At 36.8% G+C, this 20814-nt stretch overlaps 1 protein-coding gene across 1 annotated transcript in view; it reads right to left on the minus strand.

Moving 5' to 3' along the window:
* RARS2 (arginyl-tRNA synthetase 2, mitochondrial) overlaps window positions 1-20814 on the minus strand; it is a 64106-nt gene that overhangs the window by 31885 nt on the left and 11407 nt on the right. The window contains exons 2-5 of the mRNA XM_042939322.1: window positions 17924-17997; window positions 6523-6625; window positions 4822-4905; window positions 972-1069 (exon numbers count right to left, since the gene is read on the minus strand). Of these exons, the coding sequence (XP_042795256.1) occupies window positions 972-1069; window positions 4822-4905; window positions 6523-6625; window positions 17924-17997 (359 nt within the window). The remainder of the gene's footprint in view (window positions 1-971; window positions 1070-4821; window positions 4906-6522; window positions 6626-17923; window positions 17998-20814) is intronic.

Here is a 20814-nt window from a genome sequence, read left to right on the forward strand (position 1 = left end):
AGATGCAACAAATGTTTAAACTCAACCTTAAATATGATTGGGGTTCACTGCAAGTGTCAGATTTATTCATAATATGTGTCTACTCCACAGGAGCAGTTTACTCAGCAACCAATCCTTACCATAAACACGTTTACTGAATTTTAGAGAGTCTGCCTTTTTTAAGAACACACATGAGTGGCATAGACAGTACAAATGTGGAATCCATAAAACCTACTCTCACCATGGGTTATGCAGGTGCTAATTATAACTAAGTTTTTATAATAAATTATAATAGTAAGGAAACCTAAAATATTCTAATTTTTAAAGATCCTCTACAGAAATATATACTTAAGAAAACAAAAGGCTATAGTATAGCAAGTTCTAATTTTCCAAGTAGGAAAACAGTTCATCAAGACTCTTCAGCTTTTAGGAAGGCACACACAGCATCTCTAATCATTTCCATGAGCTGTCAACTGGTCAAGCTGCACTCTGAAAGTGTTCCCTTTTCTGTTCTGGCTACCTACCAATAGTTCAAATATTAGATGGCTGTACTGACAGCATATCAGAAAGTTATTAAGAGGATTATTTAGAGGCATATTAAAATTTCAACCTATTTTTCCAATAATTTTAAAAATATACATTACAAATACCACAAGGCTTTGCTCTTCAGTAATCACATTACTTTAAAATTCTTAATGTGGCAGTAACCATTACCTTTAAGAGTTTACTAAAATGGAAAAACCAGTTCTTCCAAAAAAAAGTAACTATTAAATAATTAAAAAAAAAAACAACCCATAATCACTAGACTTTTTATTGGAGTCCAAAATTTTTATTCATGGTACAGTGATCAATTCACTGTACTATTAAGAAAACAAATCTCACTGGTTTTCTATTTTTCTTGTGTAATTTCCTGAAGCCCAAGATGATAATGGTAAACCACATAACTGCCCAGCCACTGTGATAACCAACACTTAAGATGAATTGGCACGCACCTGAATTCAACCACGATCTTCTTCTGGGGAAGACCAGAGAATAGCTCACTGTTTAACCCATATTTTGAGCCATCTTTGATTACTTGTTGTAGTACTGTCTGAAAAGTAAAAGGCATGAGATTTAATGACAGAAAAAAACTGCAATTTTTAAAAATTACTTACTTTGTTTACTGGTAACGAAGTAAACATTGCTTATTTGCTCATTCCAATTTACGGAACTGAGCATTTTACAGCATTGTCAGCCCCTCCTCCAGTTGCTAATGCCAGTCAGAACAGTAATAATAAGAATTAACATCTATGGGGGCTCTGTGCCCTTTTATACAACACATCTATTTATTCTTACATGAACCAATGATATAGATATCTTACAGATAAAGAAACTGAAGTTTAGAGAGGTTAAGTAACTGCCAAAAGTCCCACAGCAGATAGTAACAGCAAAACCAGGAGCATCTAATATTTACTTAATGCATACTATGTGCATACACTGTTCTAAGCATTTTCTATGCATTAACTCATTTAATCCTTACAACAACCCTAAGAGAGAAGTATTATTTTTATAAATAAGGAAAGAGAAGCACAGAGAACCTTCCCAAGGTCATACTGCTATTAAGCCATGTAGCAAAACCTTTTTCACTCCAGAGCTAATGTATTAACTACTGCATGCTGCTGCTACTCTTGTAATACTAACGATCACATGAACAGTAGAAAACACAAAACTGTAATTCAAATGCCTACTGGCTACATAAGCAAAAAACAGGAGATCTCACAGAAACAACCAAAACATATTCCATTTTTAGAAATGAACACAGAAAGATTATACAGTTCACAAAATTCACACTTCCTTTTTTGCTAATGGCGTGATGCATTTATTTATGTGTTCATTTTTTAGTCTAGGGGTTTGAATTTATTATGATAGGCTTCTCTTTACTCTTACATTGGTTTTGCTTCATGAACTGTATTCTGAGTCCTAAATATGTAGTTTATGATGTGAAGAATTTTACTATCATTAAGAGTTGGTTAAAATGGTCACTTAATGGAAAAGGCAGAGAAAGTAGCAGGAGGCAGCAAAACAATACTTTTAAGAAGCATCTACAAAGTGCTAGGTTTAAGTCCAGATGCTTTTATGCTATCCTTAGCCTCACAATCATAAAATGGGCAACATTTCCCATTTAGTAGATGCAAAAACTAAGGTTCAGAAACAGTATGTATTTGCACAAGGACACAGAGAAAATATTATTTCTTTCACTCACAAAATATAGGACACAGAGAGTAAGGATGAATATACATCTTATAGCTTTGAAAAATTTATCATCTAGTCCCCATGATTTGGTACTTCCTACTGCCTTGAATTTCACATTTGAGTCTCCTCCCTTTGAGGATGATTTATATGAAGACATTATATTGCCACTGTTAGTGATCCAAACATAAGCTAACATTTAATCATTCCTGGTGCTGCCAGTGTTAATAATTCAATTGTACTGCATGAACAGATACGTTTTTATGCAAGGCTAAGCTTGTACATGTGTAAGCAATGACAAATTCGTAATTCTCTACTTGAGAAGTAAGTTTTGGACACAGGTCATTGGCTACATGTCAATCTTGATAACAATATGCAAAAAAATGTATTAATAATGGTCCCAAAGGGTTGAATTTTTTTCTTGATGTGATCTGAAAAATTCATTAGATATGCAAATGACTACTGTTTAAGGCCTGAAAATAATGGAGCCAGATGTAGAAGAAATTAGGCTTTGAACAAACAAGAAATATCATTAAAAAAAAAACTGTAACGTAACACAGGCACATTCAGTACCCCTTTTTCTTACTAGTTTAGGAAGTATGGTTACTGTAACACCAAACAGGGCAACTGTAAGTAGTCTGCTTGTTCCTTTAACAAAAATCACTCTACGATCCAGATCCTCAAGGCTGTAATGTTGGGAGGATTTCCAGGTGAAAAAGCTGGATCTCAAAGCCTTGGCTATCATCCTTCTGTTGTCAACTGAGAAGGATTTGGGAATAAGCAAGCTAGTGTGCATCCTTAAATCACAGAAAAACTAATAGCTTATTCATTATAATATAATAAAGTATGAAAATTCACGGCCATTGAAATGTTAAATTATTAATATATGCCTTGCCTGATATATAAACCATATGTCTTTCAGTTAAGCTGGTTGCAAAGGCAAACTCCATCTAACAGCACAGTTTCCCATCTGAGGGAAAACAAAAGAAGTAAGATAACTGCTGCCTATGAAGCAGGCTGAAGTCTGATGGGCACTTTGGTGAACTGCAATGTTTCCATAAAAACTGAGACTGATGGGGCACCTGGGTAGCTCAGTTGGTTAAGCATCTGACTTCGGCTCAGGTCATGATTTTGTGGTTCGTGAGTTCAAGTCCCACATCAGGCTTGGCTGTCAGCACAGAGCCTACTTCAGATCCTCTGTCCCCCTCTCTTTCTCTCTCGCTCTCTCTGCCCCTCCTCAACTTGCTCTATCAAAAAATAAATAAAATAAATTTTAAAAAATTGAGACTGCAACTGGAAGAAAGAGTTACTTATTTAGAAAAGGTAAATTAGACTCAATGGTTACTAAATTGACATGAAATGTTATCAAGAGACCAACAGATTGTAGACACATTTTAACAAGCTCAAATTTTCTCCTGTCCTTGTGAATGATTTTGGTTAACTAATTTACCTTGAAGTAGGAGTGAAAAAAAGATAAAAGAAAAAAGTTCAAAGATCTAGAGACAAGCATGAAACACTAACTCTCCTTCAGGAGGATTACAGGGCTGATGGGCAAATGCCAATAAACTATATAACCTTGGTGAGAAATTATACTATTAGAAATTTTTGTTTTATAATTATTTTCAATTCAGGACTGCAGCATTGACTAAGTCTGACCAACTCAATACTGGCGTACATATTTTTTAAAACAACAGACCAAAGCATGCATTATGATAAACTTTAAAGTTAAACTGAGATGAAACTCTATACAAAAGATCTCATACCGTGCCTATCCAGGATTACTTATCCTCCATAAGCATACATGAGACCCAATTCCTTTATGTCATTTCCCCAACTCCTCCAGGCCTACCTGAGTATTCTGATCCTTCTTATGCTTATTGTATCAATCCACCTTGTTTGTTGTTCTTTCGTTTTGTTTTTTTAGAGGTGGGGAGGGGCAGAGGGAGAAAGAGAATCCTAAGCAGGCTCCACACCCAGCGACCCACTTTGAGATCATGACCTGAACCTAAGTCAAGAGTCAGAGCTTAACTGACTGAGCCACCCAGTCACCTCTACTTTTTTGTTTTAGTATTTGTTTTATTAAAAGAATAAGCTGTCTCATGGTTTCTTCTATATAAATCTTATGCGTCCAACAGATTACAGGCTACCAGAGAGCCAAAATCAGCAGTACTTTTCGTGTATTCCATACAGAGTCCGTTAACTCATTCAACAATAGTTATCTCACACATACTGCATGCAAGGCATTTTGCTAGGAACTGGGGATCCAATAGTGAGAAAAACAGATGCTATAAGCCCTGATGGAAATTAGAGTTTAAAGGGCAAGAGGCATTAATCAAATAAAAAGAATATAAACCAGCAACTAGGATAACTTCTATAAAGGAGAGCTATCCAGTGCTAGTAGAGCACATATATGAAGAAGACAGAAAGGCCCAACCCAGGAAATACCAAGAGCTGAAGGATAAGCAGGAGTTAACTTGGGGTGGCACTCCAGGGAGGGTTATCAGAATGTGCAAAGTTTTGAGGCAAGAGAAGACGAAGTTTAAGAACTGAAGGAAAATCACAAAGCTAAATCAGAGAGTAAAGGTGCATAGCTGGAATAGAACCCATTCTTACCTTTGTTAATAGTTCTCTGTTTATTTTGAAATTTACAGTCCCTTGACCAGTGCTGATTTCACTTACCACTGTATCACATTTTAGCTGAAAAGATAAAAATCAAGTAAACTAGGTATGTTATAAAATAGACATACTGAAATTTGTAATTTTTATTTTTAAATTTTTATTTATTTATTTATTTATTTATTTATTTATTTATTTATTTATTTTTAAGTAGGCTTCATGCCCAATGTGGAGCCCAACAAGGGACTTGAACTCACAACCCCCGGAGCTAAGATCAAGAGTTGGACATTCAACAACTGAGTCACCCAAGCACCCTGAGATTTGTAGTTTTAATACTATCAAATTGGAGTCCAAAGGCAGCCAAGTGCATCATATCTCCCAGTCATTGTATCTGGACCTGGGCCTTAGCCAATCTGTTTACTTTTATCACTCTATTTGGGTAAACAACATTTTCTTTGTTTCTGGACTAGAACACTATTCTTTATTCAGAATCTCTTCCTCTTTCCCATTCCCTCACCTCAAATTCTCCCAGCATCACTTTACGCCCACCTTATGTGCCTTGACATGTAGTGAACTCTTTTTATCTCCCCTACCCTGTGTAGAGATTACTTCAAAAAAAAAAAAAAAAAAATCTAAAAATTTTTCTCTCCTACCTTGCAAGAGAGCCACAGAACATGCCATTCTGTCAGGCCCTACACTGAAGCACTTGTATCAACACATGAAATAGAAATCATTTAAACCTTTTGTCCTCATTGAATATACCTTAGGATTTTAACCTACTAGATTTAAAAGCACCTGATAATACCCATGAACCTTGAGGAGATACCTGTTATCACTGAAGAGGCACTAGTCTTTAGTTTTAAGAACTCACAGTTGATGGGGGAAGAGACTAAGTATTGTAATTAGCACAATTCTACTCCTGGTGTACTTCTGATAAAAATCTGGGTTGATTTTATGATTAAATACTTGCTCAGCTACCAAAGCTCTTTGATTATACTCAATCTTTATGCATCTTTTTCTATGATGGTGACTTTCATTGTTCTAATCATTCAGTGTGCCCAGATGCCTCTGTCTCACATGCAATAACTCTATTTAAAAAACCCTGTTTTTGATGGTATTACACTAAAAAGATTTGGTCATTCTCTACAATCCTTTCAACTCCTCTTTTAGATACCAAACCCATCAGAGAAATTAGAAATGAAAGACATTTATTAAATCATCTAGCCACTTCTTCTCTGCAATCATGATTCTATTTACATCTAATCATTTCTTCTCATATTTTAATGCTCATCTTCTCAGAAAATAATTTTAAAAATTACAACCCACTGCTCTAATTTATCAAGCGTGTTCTCTTCAATTCAGAAGTCCGTCCAGCTTCAATCTGTAAATTTAATTAACACTTTACTCCTCCTGTAAGTAGTTAATCAAAAAATTGAACAATGTCAGCTCAAGAGGAATGCTTTTTAACTAATTTGAAAAATCATCTTAACCTTACTGTACACAGCTAAAATGAATTTAAATTGTATTTTCCAAGATGCTTTGAACAAAAAAACCCTATTAAGTCATTATTATGGCTGAGATAGCTTGCAGAGTTTTTTCTTCTTTAAAAAAATAATAAGAGTCCAAAAAAAAAAATTAAAAAAAAAAATAATAATAATAAGATTATAATGTCAAAAAAAGATAATAGTGCTAAAGTACCTTCTCTGCCAGTCTCGTGGCTTGAACTTGAATATCTGGTCTTGAATGGTCATTGTTGTTTCCCAATAGAGAATCCACAGAAAGCTGAAAATCAGCTACTTCTCTAAAGACAGAAATTGAAAAAGGAAAAAGCTATTATATCTTAAAAACATTACTAATATAACAACAACAAAAAAGACCAGCCACTATGGGTTCTCCACATTGATACAATTTTATGAAAGGATTATGCTTTCAAAACATAAAGCAAAGAAATCAGAAATATCACCTTATATTTATTTAGAACTTTATCTTCTAAAATTCTTCCTCTTCTATTACCTAATCGTAGTTTTACAATCTGAGATAGGTAGCTCAAAGTGTAATGAAATTTTAATTGATATACAAACATCTACATATTTACCCATGCTGGAACATCTGATATTTAATAAGGAACTAGAGAATGAAACTCTATGGGCAGGATAAGTGGATAAAACTACTGTCTAGTCCATTGTCATCGAGACAAAAGAATGTATTTTAGAGGGGCATAAATGAACTTTGTTATCATTCTTGAAACTCAGGGACATGCCTAAAAAACCCTGTGTGATATCTGTTTCACATTACATTAAACAACTGGTCAACAAAAACCACTAAGAATTTTCTCAAGCCTGGTCTGTGGGATTGAGCCCCACTTTGGGCTTGCGCTGACAGCATGGGGGCTGCTTGGGATTCTCTCTCCTCTCTCTCTGCCTCTTCTCCCAGTTATGTGTACGCATGCACATTCTGTCCTAAAATCAACAACAACAACAACAAAAAGAATTTTCTTGAGCCATTTTTGTGCTGAGCATGGAGCCTGCTTAAGATTCTCTCTTCTCCCTTGGTCCCTCCCCAACTCATATTCTCATTCTCCCCCCTCACCCAAAACCCCAGGAAACAAAAAAACAAAAAAACTAGAAGAGTTTTCTTGAGCCTTAATACATTATCCAGCAACCTAGTACGGATTATACTTACCAACCCAAACTCATCCACTAAACATTTCAGCTGTAACTGCAGACCCAAGTTCATCTATTAATCAGTCTCTGTGTGATCTTAAGCATTTTGCTTAACTTCTCTTGTACCTTAGTAAAATGGTGATGATAATGGTACCTATTTCACATTGTGCTGAGAAATTAAGTCCTGAGTAAATAATACTAATCTTAGTTCTGATGTTAAATAAAAACGTTAAACAGTCCTGAGTCCTGAGCCCTGAGGACATGACAATTCAATTTCTTAAAGACTAACTTTAATTGGGGAAATTTACATAAGGTTTGAAGGTATTTATTCTTACCAAAGGACTTTGATAGTTAAGCCACATATTTGCACCAATAATGTGGGAAATTGAAGAAATTAGTTTAACAAGATGGGAATAATACATGAACACGCAAAGATTTTTTAAAAGGTTAAATAAAAAGCAGTAAGAACAATTACGATATTAAGTGAAATTATACAGATGTGAATATACCAAAGATTAAAATTTTGACATATAGCTAGGATACTTTACATGAAGTAGAATCGCTCTCAAACATCCAGGAAACACAAAGAGGTCACGTGATCTTCTATAGATTAAAAAAATCATGAATAAGAAGCATCTATAATTTTATCTAGACATGAATGATAAAATAATGAAATTTAATTGAAAAATGTTATTATCTTGGAGGGGTCAAGATGGAGGAATAAACTAGAAATTTTATTTTGCATCTCTCCTCCCTGAATTACAGCCAAGATCAACACTAAACCATCCTGCACACCTAGAAAACTGATTTGAGGATTAACACAATAATCTGCACAACCTGAACCACAGAACTCAGCAGCTACGCAGTGCGGAGAGGTGAACTAGGGGAGAGAAGCCGTGGAGGGCCAGGAGCTGTTCTTGCTTGCGGAGACAGGATGGAGATGTGCAGAGAGTATGGGAAAGCATCTCACCCCCCCACACCCCGAAAACAGCTGGAAAAAAAAGAAAGAGTATGCAAGGGACTGAACAAAAAAAGGGAGAAAGGAGAAAAGAGAGGGTTTAAATTCCATTAAGACTCTATAAACAGGGGGAGTGCAGAGTCTGAAACTCTGCAGCTTGATACCTGGTGGTGGTCCAGTGGGAAGGGCGAATCCCCGGGAGCAGAAAGGTGCAAGGGGTCTTCAGGACACACGGGAAGAGGCGGTTCCCCTGCTGGGAGGACATTTGGGAGAGAGGGTGCGGCCATCCAACAAACAAAGGTCCCAGCGGACCCTGGAGAACAACCACATTTGCCGGTGCTGGAACAACGACATTAAGTGGGAAGCCTGGTACCAGATGTGTGTTGTGATCTCCCATAAGCCCTGAAACACTGCTACTACACGATCATGGGAACTTCTGGGGCAGACTGGCACCCAGCCACAGTCTCTGGGCAGCAGCAGCAGCATGGTCCCATGAACACTCCTTGGGATGGGTGGGCACCACGCCACTGCTCAGTGAGACTCTCCTCCAGAGAGTCATAAAGGGTCAATCTGCAGTCCCTCAGAAGTGAGGGGTTGGCAAACACAGCCGCATCTGAGACAAAACTCAGGAGGGAGGTGCCGGCTGGCAACCTGACGGCTTGGTCACGGACAGTGTAAAAGCAGGGAGTGAATGGAAGCAGGAGACAAAGGAGGAGTGCCTGACTGCTGGTTGGGGGAGAACAGAATTCCATTACTAGAGACTGGGTACCTGGGTGACGCCATTTTCACTCCTCCCACACATGAGCATACAAACCTACATGTGTCGCAAAAATCCACCCCAGTAGGCTAAACTGTGCCATCTAGTGGAGAATGGAGCCATTACACTAAGCCCCCCCCTCCCCCCAACTGGGCCAACCTCGCTCTTAAGGAACACTACAAGACTCTCTGCTTGCTTAGTTTATGGACTATAAAATGCTTCATAGTTTGACTTCTAAGGGAAACTGATGTAATTTCAATCATATTTCAGTCTGTTTGCTGGTATATCATTTCAATTTTTTTCTTTCTTTTAAAAAATTTTTAAAATGTTTTATTTATTTTTGAGACAGAGAGAGACAGAGCATGAGCAGGGGAGGGGCAGAGAGAGAGGGAGACACAGAATCCGAAGCAGGCTCCAGGCTCTGAGCTCTCAGCACAGAACCTGACGCGGGGCTTGAACCCACAAACCACGAGATCATGACCTGAGCCAAAGTCAGATGCCCAACTGACTGAGCCACCCAGACAGCCCTCTTTTTTTATTCTTGAATACAGTAAGACAATATCTATTTTTATTTTCCATTTTTATTAAAAATATTTTTAATTTTTTTCTACTATATTTTTTACTTTTCTTGTAAATTTTCCAAATTCTACTTTACTTCCATCATTTTATTTTGTCTCATTGTATTCATTTTTTTCAAGTTTTCAAAAGTTTTCCTTTTTTTTTTTTTTCTGTTCCTTTTTTTCTCTAACATATCAAGCTCCTTTCAACAACCAGACCAAAACACACCTAGGATCCAACATCATTTATTTGATTCTTCTGTGTGTTGATTCCAATTTTTTAATTTTAATTATTTTTTTACCTAATTCCTTTATTTCCTTCAAAATGACAAAATGAAGGAATTCCCCCCAAAATTCACCCCAATGAAGGAAGAAAGGACAGCCAGGGACTTAATTAACACAGATATAAGCAACATGTCTCAACAAGACTTTAGAATCCCGATAATAAGAATGCTAGCTGGGGTTGAAAATAGATTAGAATCCCTTTCTGCGGAGATAAAAGAAGTAAAAGCTAGTCAGGACGAAATAAAAAATGTTATAACTGAGCTGCAATCTCGAATAGATGTCACAGCGGCAAGGATGGATGAACCAGAGCAGTGAATCAGCGATATAGAGGACAAACTTATGGAGAAGAATGAAGCAGTACAAAAGAGGGAGACTAAGGCAAAAGGGCACGATTTAAGAATTAGAGAAATCACGTGACTCATTAAAAAGAAACAACATCAGAATCATAGGGGTCCCAGAAGATGAAGAGAGAGAAAAGGGGTAGAAGGGTTATGTGAGCAAATCATACCAGAAAGCTTTCCCAACCTGGGGAAAGACACAGACATCAAAATCCAGGAAGCACAGAAGACTCCCAATAGATTCAACAAAAACTGACCATCAACAAGGCATATCATAGTCAAATTCACAAAATACTCAGGCAAGGAAAGCAATCATGAAGGCAGCAAAGGGAAAAAAGTCCTTAACCTACAAGGGAAGACAGATCAGGTTTGCAGCATACCTACACAGAAACTTGGCAGGCCAGAAAGGAGTGGAAGGATGTATGCAATGTACTGAATCAGAAAAATATGCAGCCAATAATTCTTTATCCAGCAAGGCTGTCATTCAAAATAAGGAGAGATAAAAAGCTTCTCAGACAAACAAAAACCAGAGGAGTTTGTGACCACTAAACCAGCCCTGCATGAAATTTTAAGGGGGACTCTCTGAGGGGAGAAAAGACGAGGGGAAGAAAAAAAAAAGACCAAAAGCAACAAAGACTAGAAAGGACCAGAGACCACCACCAGAAACTCCAACTCTACAAGCAACATAATGGCAATAAATTCATATCTTTCAGTACTCACTCTAAATGTGAATGGACTAAATGTTCCAATCAAAAGACAAAGGGTAACAGAATGGACAAGAAAACAAGATCCACTTATATGCTGTTTACAAGAGACCCACTTTAGACCTAAAGACATCTTCAGATTGAAAGTAAGAGGATGGAGAACCATTTATCATGCTAATTGTCAACAAAAGAAAGCCAAAGTAGCCATACTTATATCAGACAATCTAGATTTTAAAATAAAGACTGTAACAAGAGATGAAGGGCATTATATCGTAATTAAGGGGTCTATCCACCAAGAACTAACAATTGCAAATATTTATGCTCCAAATGTGAAAACACCCAAATATATAAATAAATTAATCACAAACATAAAGAAACTCATTGATAACAATACCATAATAAGGGACTTCAACATCCCACTTACAACAATGGATAGTTCATCTAAACAGAAAATCAACAAGGAAACAATAGCTTTGAATGACACACTGGACCTGATAGACTTAACAGATATATTCAGAACATTTCATCCTAAAGCAGCAGAATACACATTCTTCTTCAGTTCACATGGAACACTCTCCAGAATAGACCACATACCGGGACACAAATCAGCCCTCAACAAGTACAAAAAGATCGAGATTATACCGTGCATATTTTCAGACCACAACACTATGAAACTTGAAATCAACTGCAAGATAAAATGTGGAAAGATAACAAAACTTGGAGAGTAAAGACCATCTTACTAAAGAATGAATGGGACAAACAAGAAGTTAAAGAGGAAATTAAAAAGTACATGGAAGCCAATGAAAATGATAACCACAGTCCCAAACCTCTGGGACGCAGCAAAGGTTGTCATGAGTGGGAAGTATATAGCAATCCAGGCCTTCCTCAAAAAGGAAGAAAGGCCTCAGATACACAACCTAACCATACACCTTAAGGAGCTGGAAAAAGAACAGCAAATAAAACCCAAACCATCAGAAGAAAGGAAATAATAAAGATTAGAGCAGAAATCAATGCTATTGAAACCAAAAAGCAGAACAGATCAATGAAACCAGAAGCTGGTTCTTTGAAAGAATTAACAAAATTGATAAACCCCTAGTCAGTTTGATCAAAAAGAAAAAGGAAAGGACCCAAATAAATAAAATCAGAATAAAAGAGGAGAGATCACAGCTAACACAGCAGAAACGCAAACAATAAGAAAATATTACGAGCAATTATATGCCAATAAAATGGGCAATCTGGAAGAAATGGATAAATTCCTAGAAACATACACACTACCAAAACTGAAACAGGAAGAAATAGAAAATTTGAACAGGCCCATAACCAGTAAGGAAATCGAAATAGTAATCAAAAATCTCCCCCAAAACAACAGTCCTGCGCCAGATGGCTTCCCACGGGAATTCTACTAAACATTTAAAGAAGAGTTAACACCTACTCTCTTGAAGCTGTTTCAAAAAATAGAAATGGAAGGAAAACTTCCAAACTCATTCTATGAGACCAGCATTACCTTGATCCCCAAACCAAAGACCCCATTAAAAAGGAGAACTACAGACCAATTTCCCTGATGAACGTGGATGCAAAAATCCTGAACAAGATACTAGCCAACCGGATCCAACAACACATTAAAAAAATTATTCATCACGACCAAGTAGGATTTATACCTGCGATGCAGGGCTGGTTCAATATCCACAAAACAATCAATGTGAGATATCACATCAATAAAAGAAAGGACAAGAACCACATGATCCTCTCAATAGATGCAGAGAAAGCATTTGACAAAATACAACATCCTTTCTTGATAAAAACTCTTAAGAAAGTAGGGATAAAAGAATCATACCTCGAGATCATAAAAGCCATATATGAAAGATCCAAAACTAATGTCATCCTCAATGGGGAAAAACTGAGAGCTTTCCCCCTAAGGTCAGGAACAAGACAAGGATGTCCACTCTCACCACTGTTATTCAACATGGTATTGAAAGTCTTAGCCTCAGCAATCAGACAACATAAAGTAATAAGAGGCATCCAAATAGGTGAGGAGGTTGTCAAACTTTCAGTCTTCACAGATGACATGATCCTCTATATGGAAAACCCAAAAGTTCCACCAAAAAACTGCTAGAACTGATCCATGAATTCAGCAAAGTCTCAGGATATAAAAATCAATGCACAGAAATCAGTTCCATTCTTATACACCCACAATGAAACAACAGAGAGGGAAATCAAGGAATTGATCCCATTTACAATTGCACCAAAAACTATAAAATACCTAGAAATAAACCTAACCAAAGAGGTGAAAAATGTATACACTGAAAACTACAGAAAGCTTATGAAAGAAATTGTAGCACACAAAAATGGAAACATTTCCATGCTCCTGGATAGGAAGAACAAATATTGTTAAAATGTCAATACTATCCAAAGCAATCTACATATTCAATGCAATCCTTGTCAAAATAACACCAGCATTTTTCACAGAGCTAGAACAAATAATCCTAAAATTTGTATGGAGCCAGAAAAGACCCCAAATAGCCAAAGCAATCTTGAAAAAGAAAACCAAAGCTGAAGGAATCACAATTCCAGACTTCAAAGTGTATTACAAAGCTGTAATCATTAAGACAGTATGGCACAAAAAATATACCCTCAGATCAATGGAACAGAAAAAATGGACCCACAAAGGTATGGCCAACTAATCTTTGACAAAGCAGGAAAGTATATCCAATGAAATAAAGACAGTCTCTTCAGCAAGTGGTGCTGGGAAAACTGGACAGTGACATGCAGAAGAATGAACCTGGACCACTTTCTTACACCGTACACAAAAATAAACTCAAAATGGATTAAAGACCTGAATGTAAGACAGGAAGCCATCAAAATTCTAGAGGAGAAATCAGGCAAAAACCTCTTTGACCTTGGCCACACCAACTTCTTACTTACCATGTCTCTGGAGGCAAGCAAAACAACAGGGAAAATGAACTATTGGGACCTCATAAAAATAAAAAAACTTCTGCACAGTGAAGGAAACAGTCAACAAAACTAAAAGGCAACCGACAGAATGGGAGAAGATATTTGCAAATGACATATCAGGTAAAGGGTTAGTATCCAAAATCTATAAAGAACTCATCAAACTCACCCCAAAAACAAATAATGGGCAAAAGACATGAATAGACACTTCTCAAAAGAAGACATCCAGATGGCCAACCGACACATGAAAAAAATGCTCAACATCACTCATCATCAGGGAAAAATACAAGTCAAAACCACAATGAGATATCACCTTACACCTGTCAGAATGGCTGACATTAACAACTCAGGGAACAACAGATGTTGGCAATGATGTGGAGAAAGAGGATCTCTTTTGCACTGCTGGATGCAAACTGGTGCAGCCACTCTGGAAAACAGTATGGAGGTTCCTCAAAAAACTAAAAATAGAACTACCCTATGACCCAGCAATTGCACTACTAGGCATTTATCCATGGGATACAGGTGTGCTGTTTTCAAAGGGTACATGAACCCCAATGTTTATAGCAGCACTATCAACAACAGCCAAAGTATGGAAAGAGTCCATGTGTTCATTGATGGATGAATGGATAAAGAAGATGTGGTGTGTGTGTGTGTGTGTGTGTATATATATATATACATATAATGGATGACACACACAATGGATGACGATCAAAAAGAATGAGATCTTGCCATTTGCAACTATGTGGATGTAGAGTATTATAAGGGTATTATGAGGGTATTATGCTAAGTGAAATTAGTCAGAGAAAGACAGATATCATATGACTTCACTCATATAAGGACTATAAGATACAAAACACATGAACATAAGGGAAGGGAAGCAAAAATAATATAAAAACAGGGAGGGGGACATGAGACTCTTAAATATAGAGAACAGAGGGTTGCTGGAGGGGTTACGGGAAGGGGGCTAAATGGGTAAGGGGCATTAAGGAATCTACTACTCCTGAAATTACTGTTGCAGTATATGGTAACTAACTATTGACTAAATAAGTAAGTAAATAAATATATAAATTTACATTAACTGAGAAAATATTTTTATTATCTCAATAGAAACACAAATATTTCCCATTTGTTCAGTGGTAGAGGGACAAAGAAAATCATCATTTTAGTCTATTAACAATAATTCACACTAGGAATATTTCAAACATGACTTCTGAAATTATATGAAGGGCTATTTGCCAGCAACGAAGGCCCAAAAGAGAAATAAATGCTTCAGCAGTGTGTATGTGTGGGGAATGGGGGGTGGATCAACCAGAATTGACTTACTTCCCTGTTTTCCTTTTAGGAAGCTTTTAGTTATATATCTACAAGGAAGGTTTGCTTTGTCTATTTAAAGAGGTACGTATTGAATGTGAATTATGTAAAAAGTCAGAACCGAAAGCAATCTAAATGTCCATCAACAGGGGAGCATTAGAGTATTATGAAAGTGACACTTGAGTATTATGAGTGACATTAGAGTATTATGAAAATGACATTTACCAAAAAAGAATGATGTCAAGGAAAAAGGGTTCAAAAATCATACATACAGAAGTTTTATAACTATGTTTTTTCAAAAGTTGTAAGACACAGGGTACTTAGGTGGTTCAGTCGGTTAAGCATCCAACTTCGACTCAGGTCATGATCTCACCATTCGTGAGTTTGAGCCCTGCATTGGGGTCTGCGCTGACAGTTCAGAGCCTGAAGCCTGCTTCATATTCTGTGTATCCCTCTCTCTCTTTCCCACCTTGTTCACACTCTCTCTCTCAAAAATAAACATTAAAAAAAATAATAAAAATAAAAGTTGTAAGACACATTCAAAGAGAAATATGAAAACTACATCAACTTGTTAACATATTGGGGGTTTTTCCTTCTTATTCTTCTGTATTTTTCTGAATTTCCTTAAGATTATCTCTTTTGGTTTTGTGATAGAAAAATTAATGTAGCTATCAAAATAATCCATTGTGAAGAAGGAAAGTGGGTACAGGTACAGAGGAAACACAACTGGCTATGTGCCAATGACGGTGGTGATGGCACAGAGGGGTTCTAGAAACTATTCCCCTACTTTTATATTGTTTAGAATTAAAAAAAAAAAAAGGTTTTAAAAAGAAATAGCTACCTTTCCACTACTTCTGAGGAATTGCTGTTATGGTATTAGAGTGCAATCCACTGGCTTGAGTGTTACTGGCTGGTAACAAAGTCATTAATCCTGTGTATTACGATCAGTATTAAACAGAAATTCCACCACAGTTGAATATATAATTGAATTAGGAGACCTAAAGAAATTGATTCATAAGGTATTAAGTAAACCATACTGATAACAACAACAAAAAGGACTTAAGCCTCCTGACACTTAACAGCATTTTAGTACCGTAAAGGATACTTAAGTTTGTGATGGCAAAGCAGTAGAGATTCTTTTTATTTAAAATAAATTTAATATGCAGAATTTTAGACTTGTAGCCTAGAAAAATTTTGAAACCCCCCCTAATATTGATTTTGTATAAACCAAAGATATAATAAGTATAGCATCATTAAAGTAGAGCTACCTAAAGGAGGTTCAGGCAGGTAAAGAAAATCGTATTCAAAAGATGGGCCAAGATTGCTCATCTTATTAAAGGTCTTTGAAACATAAAATACAAACAGATATTTTTATTATGCAAAATGCCATTTACAGATTTTATGAAATAGGTAACTGGCTTGGAATATTATATTAACTGATGTGTAATTATGAGATCCCCTTGTCAGTCCTTGCCTTTGTTCTTAGAACTTAATATAAAGCAAGTTGCAGCAGGCCACTTTAAAGATTCTTTCAACAAGGCCACATGTAGCCTTTCTCTTCCTCTTCCACTTATCTCTTTGTCCTATTCTGAGAACAATAATATTTATCCTACCCTATCTTAAAATCTTGACAAAGTTAAGTGGACAAAATATTAGAACATAATGATACTGATAATTCTATCTTTACATCTTTCCAAAGCTTAGGGCTTAAATGCCTACTATGTAGCTAACTTCTTATCATTATTAATTCACCAAAAGTGTATTTTGGCTAGATTTTGTAGCCAAATGGTAAATAAATATCATTTAGAAGAACCAAACTCACAAAGAGATAGATATCTTCCTGTATCCAAGAAAGCAACTACAGGTTGGTTATATGTAACCAATAGTTCTCTATCACTGGGAGTCCTCAAATGGAAACAAACAAAAAAAACCCAAAACCCACAAAAAACCTAGCAGGTAAATATAGTACAACAGTATTCAAGCACCTAGGTATATAATCTCAAAAATACCTTCAAAAACCCTGAAATTCTTTTTTTTTAAATTTTTATTATTACGTTTCTTTATTTTTGAGAAGCAGAGGAAGACAGAGCACAAGAAGGGAGGGGCAGAGAGAGAGGGAGACACAGAATCTGAAGCAGGCTCCAGGCTCTGAGCCATCAGCCCTGAGCATGACACGGGGCTTGAACCCACGAACCGTGAGATCATGACCTGAGCCAAAGTTGGACACTCAACCAACTGAGCCACCCAGGCGTCCCAAAACCCTGAAATTCTAACCACAATCTTAGTTCTTTTATTTGCTGTCACAGAATTAAATTTTGACCTTGTTCCTAATTTTTCTTAAAGATTTTGACATAATTGTAGTTAACAGCATAAACATCAAACAACATGAGACTTCTAATTTAATATACCACATCAGAGTAGGTACAATACAGATTTTATTATTTAAATCAATGGAATAATAGGTTACATCATATTCCATGGTTAATTTCAAGGTCTATTCTATAAATTGAAGAATAACTTTTTTTTTGTATATTGACAAAGTCAGCAACATTTTAAATTGTTAAAAATATACTTAACTCTTTTCTGGAAATTGGAACTGCAGATATTGACTTGATCAAGTTTTCTGGTGGAAGATCCAAAAGTCTGGAAAGCTAATGTTAAAAACAAAAACAAAAAGAACAGAGAAAGATGGTTATTAGATTTGTACCATATTCAGTGGAATACTGCTTATCAATAAAAAGAATATTCAGATACTTGACAACTTAAATGAGTCTCAAATGTACTATGCTAAGTGACAAAAACCAGACTTAAAAGGCTAGATGGTGTATGATTTACTTACTTGACATTCTGGAAAATCCAAAACTGTAAGAATGATGAACGGATAGATCAGTGGTTGCCAGGGGTTGAGGTTTAAAGTAGCAAAAGAAACTGTTACCAAAAAGGATAAATTTTGTATTTGTAAATTTAAAAATAAATGGTATTGGTGTACCTGGATAGCTCAGTTGGTTAAGTGTCCGACTTGACTCAGGTCACGATCTCACTGTCCGTGAGTTCGAGCCCCGCGTCGGGCTCTGTGCTGACTGCTCAGAGCCTGGAGCCTGTTTCAGATTCTGTGTCTCCCTCTCTCTCTGACCCTCCCCCGTTCACGCTCTGTCTCTGTCTCAAAATAAACGTTAAAAAAAAAAAAAATTAAAGGGGCGCCTGGGTGGCTCAGTCGGTTGAGCGCCCGACTTCAGCTCAGGTCACGATCTCACGGTTCTTGAGTTCGAGCACCACATCGGGCTCTGGGCTGATGGCTCGGAGCCTGCTTCCGATTCTGTGTCTCCCTCTCTCTCTGCCCCTCCCCCATTCATGCTCTGTCTCAAAAATAAACATTAAAAAAAATTAAAAAAAAAAAATATATAGGCTGGCAGACCCCTCCTCCCCCAGGTGGAATATGTGTGATATTCCTCGGACACTCCTGGCTACCCAAGAACTAAGGAAAGAGGTTTAAGTGCTTGCCATGGTAATGTGGGAAACTAAGGCAAATGAAACATTATATTCCCTTACTGCATACAACCCACTGAGAAGTCATTGAAACTGACAGAGTGACCTCCCTCTAGGAGCTCAGCTGCCTCGATGATGACCCTTTGCTAGGGGCAAAACAGAACCTTAGCTTAACATTATCCCAACCTCCAGAATCCTGTTAAGTCAGCTTCCTTTATCTCAACTGCCCCAAGATATATGCTGGCAATCACACTCCAGTTTATGGCCCCCTGATATGCATCTCAAGAGTCTCATGACTGAGGTTTTATTAAACAGTAAAAAATGGTGTTTCCCTAGCAACCGCTACTCCCTGAAGGTCCTGGAAACCTTGCTTCCAAAATACCTTAGAGACTTACTCTATCCCTGACCCCCTCCCGACCTGAAGGTATATAATGAGTTACCCCTCACAATCCCAGTGCAGCTCTTCCTGCCCATGGGTCCTGTCCCTACACTTTAATAAAATCATCTTTTTGCACCAAAGACATCTTCAAGAATTCTTCCTTGGCCATCAGCTCCAGGCTCCCCACCATTATCCCAAACGTCATCATTATCAGCAGAGTCTGCTTCAGATCCTCTGTCCCCCTCTCTCTGCCCTTCCTGCATTTCCTCTCACAAAAATTATTAAACTTTTTTAAAATAATAAATAAATGGTATTTTTTTATTTTTTTAATGTTTGTTTACTTTTGAGAGAAAGACCGAGCAGGGAGGAGCAGAGAAAGAGGGAGACAGAGAATCTGAAGCAGGCTCCAGGCTCTGAGATGTCAGCTTAGCGCCTGATGTGGGGCTCGAACCCACAAACCGTGAGATCATGACCTGAGCTGAAGTCAGATGCTTAACCAACTGAACCACCCAGGTGCCCCTAGATTTTCTATCTTAAGTACAACTAAAGTCTGCTGGCTAAACAAAAAACAAAAAACTTAGTTACAAAGGTGAATTTTAAAGGATTTCATCTGACAAATAAGTTGTGAACTTAGGTAATACAATGTTTACATTTAAATGAAAAACACAAAAAACTTTGTTTCCAGTAAAAAAGAATCTAACTACACAGTACAGTACTACCTGGCAACAAACTTTTCCTAAAAGTAAATTCTAAGACCAAGTTATAGTCACATGAAGATATAAATACCGAAATAGAAAATACCTTCAATAGCAGTTTTACAGAGGCACAAAAACATTATTATAGGATGTAAATTAAAAAGCCAAAATAAAGAGATTGAGGGAAAGGGAGAAATATGGGGAATCACTGTTTACAATGGGCACAGAGTTTCAGTTTTACAAATGAAGAGTTCTGGAAAAGGTTGATGGTTATGGTTGCACAACAGTGTGAATGTACTTAATTCCACTGGACTGCACATTTAAAAATACTTAAAATGGTAAATTTTATATTGTATAGGTTTTCCCATAATTAAAAACAAAACAAAAAACCTAAAGAAAGACCCTGGGATGAAGTAGTGGAAGGAAGCCTTCTTTACATAATCTCCCACGTCCCACCCATTATCAAATTAAAATGAAAAGGATGGAAGAATGGAGAGGAGAAAGAAAGGATGGTAGCTAATAAAAAGGGTAGACTGTTGGTTCTTCAGCAACAAATATACAGGATAGGCACTGCCCAAAGTTAGAAACTTCGAAAGTGACAGCCAAGAAAAGAAACAGCAGATTTTGAAAAGGAATGAAGCAGCCTTGTTTGGCAAGGCTCCTAACTTGAATTAACAATTCTCATTAATACCTCAATCTGGAGAGAAAAAAAATAAATTCATTATTTTATTTGACATATTATTTATATGACCAGAGGAAGATGCTACAGAGCTGTGGGAGAGAAAGAGTAAAACAGAGAAGTGAATTCCAGTACTTTTCAGAAGTGAAGATTCTAGAGCAGCACACTAAAGTTTTCTCCCAATGGAAACAATATATTCCCCAATTAAATGGAGCAGATTCTTTTTTTC

This window comes from Panthera leo, chromosome B2 (genome assembly GCF_018350215.1).
Source record: "Panthera leo isolate Ple1 chromosome B2, P.leo_Ple1_pat1.1, whole genome shotgun sequence".
Lineage (NCBI taxonomy): Eukaryota > Metazoa > Chordata > Mammalia > Carnivora > Felidae > Panthera > Panthera leo.